The sequence below is a fragment of the Cryptosporidium hominis genome (assembly GCF_000006425.1).
Source record: "Cryptosporidium hominis TU502 chromosome 4 CHRO014154, whole genome shotgun sequence".
Taxonomy (NCBI): domain Eukaryota; phylum Apicomplexa; class Conoidasida; order Eucoccidiorida; family Cryptosporidiidae; genus Cryptosporidium; species Cryptosporidium hominis.
The window spans coordinates 1-5,117 of record NW_667003.1 but is presented as its reverse complement, the minus strand read 5'-3'; the positions used below and the strand labels follow the sequence as shown (position 1 = coordinate 5,117).

The 5,117-nt window shown below is 28.4% G+C and overlaps 4 protein-coding genes across 4 annotated transcripts; 3 read left to right on the top strand and 1 right to left on the bottom strand.

Annotated features, from left to right (window-relative positions):
• Positions 1 to 72: 72 nt before the first annotated feature.
• On the top strand, positions 73 to 405 carry Chro.40432 (hypothetical protein). The annotated part of the gene is made up of 1 exon (XM_660470.1): positions 73 to 405. One exon carries the CDS (start codon positions 73 to 75, stop codon positions 403 to 405), a length of 333 nt encoding a protein of 110 aa, XP_665562.1.
• Positions 406 to 789: 384 nt separating this feature from the next.
• Positions 790 to 1,899, top strand: Chro.40433 (hypothetical protein). Its single annotated transcript, XM_660469.1, has 1 exon — positions 790 to 1,899. The coding sequence occupies one exon, from the start codon at positions 790 to 792 to the stop codon at positions 1,897 to 1,899; it is 1,110 nt and encodes a 369-aa protein (XP_665561.1).
• Positions 1,900 to 2,379: 480 nt separating this feature from the next.
• Chro.40434 (transcription initiation factor iie, alpha subunit) lies at positions 2,380 to 3,891 on the top strand. Its single annotated transcript, XM_660468.1, has 1 exon — positions 2,380 to 3,891. The coding sequence occupies one exon, from the start codon at positions 2,380 to 2,382 to the stop codon at positions 3,889 to 3,891; it is 1,512 nt and encodes a 503-aa protein (XP_665560.1).
• A 76-nt stretch (positions 3,892 to 3,967) lies between these two features.
• Positions 3,968 to 5,002, bottom strand: Chro.40435 (hypothetical protein). Its single annotated transcript, XM_660467.1, has 1 exon — positions 3,968 to 5,002. The coding sequence occupies one exon, from the start codon at positions 5,000 to 5,002 to the stop codon at positions 3,968 to 3,970; it is 1,035 nt and encodes a 344-aa protein (XP_665559.1).
• Between the last annotated feature and the right edge of the window lie 115 nt (positions 5,003 to 5,117).

Below are 5,117 nucleotides of genomic sequence, written 5' to 3'. Positions count from 1 at the left end.
AAACTAGTTTCCATTTTGGATGAACATATTCAATTTTTTCCTATTCCAGCCTATAATATACTCATCAAAGAAATGAATATGTCACCTCATTGGGAATTATCTACAAAGAAAATTGCACATTCTGATAGCTTTAAAGCAAAATGTCCTTGCTACAAGTTCTCTAAATTGGAAGAATCCAGAAAATTCTGGGGAATTTCTGAATCACGTTACATATCTACTATTAAATCAAATCCTCAAATTTTCGGGTCTTTAATTAATTTGAGTGACTTTTCAAATTGTGACCTTTTTAAACATGTACAAAATAATTTAAAACATAACGAAATCATCTCCAATGAATCTTCTTCATCCATTTCAAATATTGATTTACCCTCCTCATCTATAAGTAAAAAAAGAAGAGTTACCTAGTTTTTTTTTTGTTTTCACTTCTTAATGCCTCTATTCAACATGCATTTTATAGGCGGGAATTTTTGCCCGCCCTGGCTATTGGCTATTAATATAAATATAGATGAATTAGAGTATTAAAGTAAGTTGGAATAGAGCAGAGTTTTGAGTTTTTTGCTAAATTTTTATTATTAAATAATACTTGAATGTAAGGTTTACTTGGTTTGTAATTTCGTTTTATCAATTGTAGCATAGAATTGGAGTGAAATCCTTATTAAAGTATATTAAAAAGAGTATAATTAATCAAAAAGCTTTTAGTATCGATTAATTTCGAAAAAGAAGTAGGAAAAGTGGTGTAAAAACTAGAGAATTATCCAAATTTTTAGCAAAAGTGTCTATTATACCATTATGTTGAGTATTAGAAGTAAAAGTCGAAAGTCAATAAAAGGAAAGGAACTTTATAGTGTTAAAAGTATTGGAATTAAGAAACAAAATGGTTTAGAAGTTACTAATCGATCCAGTAATAACCATACAAATAATTATGGAAATAACAAAATCATTGGTAATAAAATTAAGAATACTATAATTAAAACTTATAATCAATCAACTAAAAATTCTGGTCCGTTAGAAATTGAAGATAGTGGAAACAATATAGTTTCAACCAGACTTCAAGGAAGTTTATTTAGAAAGATAAATGAATTTCTTTATACTAGTGATAGTGAAAAAGCATTTAAAGAGTATATTAAGGATGGTAATATGTTTGAAAACTACCATAAAGGTTATGAAATCCAAAAGAGATCTTGGCCTATTGACCCTTTGGATAATATAATTAATTATATTTCAAAAAATAAACATCTTAAAGTTATTGGAGATTTTGGATGTGGAACAGCCAAAATAGGTCAAACTTTTGGCCATATTAAAGGATATAAAGTTTATTCTTTTGATTTAAACTGTTCCAAAGAAATTTCTGAAAAATATAATATTACTATTTGTAATATGAAAAATATACCTTTAAATCATAAAGTCTTAGATTTAGCAGTATTTTGTCTAAGCCTTATGGGTACTGACTGGCCTTTATTTATTAAAGAAGCATGTAGAACTCTGAAAGATAATGGAATTTTAGTTATCGCAGAAGTATCATCCAGAATTGAAGATTCAAAATCCTTTATATCAAATCTACAAAGTCAACTCAATCTTGAACTGGTTCAAGATCCTACCAATCTTACTAACTATTTTACTTTATTTATATTTAGAAAGAAACAGTCAAATTCTAGTCAACTTAAAAATTTGCCCACTTATATACAAAACCTATCTTTCAATAATTTCTCAAGAAAAAATAGACATTGTTTTTCAAGCTTCAAATATAAATATGGGTTTAAGCTTTATTGGATTCGTAAAGTCTCCAAAACCCTCAAGTTTCTTAAACTTACCAATCAATCACTTTCTGATTCTCATCATGAAAAAAAATTTTATATTGATCACAAATTACTTAAACCTTGCATGTATAAGAAGAGATAACTTAATTTATATTTTCATTTTTATTTTTCCTTGTATATCCCTTCTTATCTAAATATTTTAGCACATCTGGGCGCCAAATTTGTGGCGCCCAGGGGGTATCGAATGTTTAAGATCGCAAAAAAATTAACTAGGAGCAATTTTTTTTAAATTGTTATTTTCAGAATAAAGGGGCAGAAAGAGGAAGGAGAAAGGCGAGGCCATAATACAGGTGAACATTTATAGGTATATCCACTTTACTGGTAGAAATTATTTTTGGTTAACTAATCATATAAATAACATTTTTTATAATATATATTAAGGTATTAAATTTATTAGAAGAATAAGTAAAAGTTTAACTAACGACCCTTTTTTGTGAATTCTATTAATGTTGCAATAATAATATTAATTGATTTTAACTTTATTGACTTACTTTATACTAATAGCTTCTTATAGCATACTATACATATAAATATATATATATTAAGACACTCCTATTTGTATATGAATAAGCAAGACTCGCATCCAAGCAGAAATAGCTACAATACCCAAAAATTTCCCTATAATCCAGAAAATTTTAAAACTTTTGTGCAGATCCTTCTAAGACTATTTCATGATTCTCCAGCAATTATTGTTGGAGATTGTTTAATCAGAGAGCAAAAGTCATTCACAGATAGAGATCTTGCTACTAAATTAAACTTATCTGATAGGCAGGTTAGAGAGGCTTTAAGACAATTAGAAGAAGACTTGATTGTTGTTAAGGATCAGAAATCGAACGATGGATCTCAAAGCAATAGCTCAAACTCTGATCAGTTTTCAAATAAAAATAACGGTACTTTAAACTTCTCTACTGATCTTGAAAGTAAATATTCTTCAAACCAAGGAGGATCTGGATCAAATTCTGCATATTATATCAATAATAGCACCGGACTACCTTCTAATAGGATTGGTCCATCTTCTTTCAGGATCAATCCATATTTACCTGCTGTTGTTGAATGGCAATATAACACAATTATTCGTGAAATTGACCAAGAAATTAAAGATGCTGTGAACCTTGATGAATTAATGTGCAATAGATGCAATGCAAAGTATTCTTCGCTTGAGGCTCTTTCACTAGATTTAAATCCAGATGATGGGTTATTCTTATGTAGGTTTTGCAACGAAAAACTTAAATCTGTTGATTCTGCTTCTTTTAGAAATGCTGCTAAAGATAAAGCTGAAAGAGTCAGATCGCAACTTCAAATTCTGTCAAACTCTTTAGAACTTGTAAAAAGTATGCATATTCCTGTATTTCCTCCGTATCAAAGCAAGAATGACATCAATTTTAATAAAACGAAACTCCCGAATAGTTTAGAGAATGATGGCAATATTGATAGCAAAATCTCAGATGATCAAATTACTAAAAACTCTTTATCTAATGAAACTTCAACTCCTATTTCAATAGATAATAATTCTTCCCCTATTAGTAACCAAAGTAATTTCAATAAAAACACTAATCACCCATCATCTGGTATCAGGAACTCAAACTCAACTTCATCAATTTCATCATCTTCTTCTCCCCAAGTACTTCCTCAAAATACAATTTCCAAAGTCAAGTTTGGAATAAAGCTTTCTGCCAAGTCAACAAGCTCTATTATCGGAACTTCTAATAGCCATTATTCCAAGCTTTCTGGTAATAATGCTATTAAACAAGAGAATTCCAATACTATTTCTTCTTCTAACCTTTCTAATAACTTTACAAATAGTAGTAATATAAAAATTACTGGTATTATTACTGATAATATTAAAAGTATTGACCAGGAATCCAATCGCCATACACCTACCACAGCTAGCTCCTCTACAAAGTCTCCTGCTAAAATTGAAGAACCAACTTTTTCTGTCTCTGCTATTAAGGATAAAGTCTTTAAGATTACTGAAATTGATGATGATATTATTAATCAAATGACTGATACTGAATACTTAAAGTACGATGAACTACTTCAGCAGTATCAAACTCTTGGATTGATTAATACATAATCCTATTTATGTTATATTTAGTTATCATTCCCATCTATAATACAACTTATTCATTATTTTTGTTAATTTTATTACCTTATATATTTGTATTGTTGACTATATTAACATTTGATGTTAAATCTTTAGAATTTCCAGTGTAATTACTCCATTCTGCATTTATATTTGTATTATTTTGTATTAAAGAAGGAAATATTGGCATCATAAATGGATTTATGGATGGAATAAATGGTGAATAGGCTTGATATGATAATTGTGTAGAAGAATATACTCTTGCATGATTTTCCATGCTTAATTGATTATATCCTTGATCACTTTGTATATTAGAACTATTATTCATTCCAATACCATAAAATGGAGGATTACAACTACCAAATAAAGGAGGTATACAGAAATTCAAAGGTAAAATATTTCCAAAAATAGGAGCATTATTTGAAGCAATATTTCTTGAATTTAAATTTGTATTAAACATTTGTATCCAATTGGGCCCGTGAAATATGTTTGGAATACCATAAATGAAATTAGAAGATGCTAAATCTTCGGTAACATTTTCAATATGATTACTATCATTGATATTTTTGACCTCAAAACTTAAAGTATTAATAGTGTTATCATTTTCGTTATTTGTTTGTATTCCTTTTTTATTTTCTTCCTGAGTTGATAAGTAAAAACTATAAGCTTGTTTATACTGAGATTCTCTTTCTATATTTGTAGAATTCAATGAAACCCTAAAGATTTGAGAAAGCTTTTGACCTTGTTTAAAATAAGTTACCTTCCATCCTCTTGGCTTCTTCCACCACTCAATCTTACTTTTTTGTAAATCTAACTTTTCGTGATCCAACCTTTGAATCTTACTAGCATTTTCAGAATCATTATTAGATTTTCTCTTTTTTATCATCTTTTTTTCCAATACTTGATTTTGATTTTCATCAGTATAAAAGTATTTTCTATTATAATTAAGATTTTCAATATTATTAAAATCTCCAGTATCTTTGTTTTTATCATAATAAACTTTGTTATTTCTTAACATATCGCATAAAATCTCCTTACTTTGTCCCCCCTTAATACCATATTTGATATCTAACAAAGTATAAATACCGTTTGACATTTGCATGCAATATTGCCCGCCTTTAGAAGTTTCAATTTGATCTTGATTAAACTCAAGATTATCTTTAAGGTTTGAGTTAGATTCCAGTAATTTTGAAGATGAAATACCAGAACACTCACAA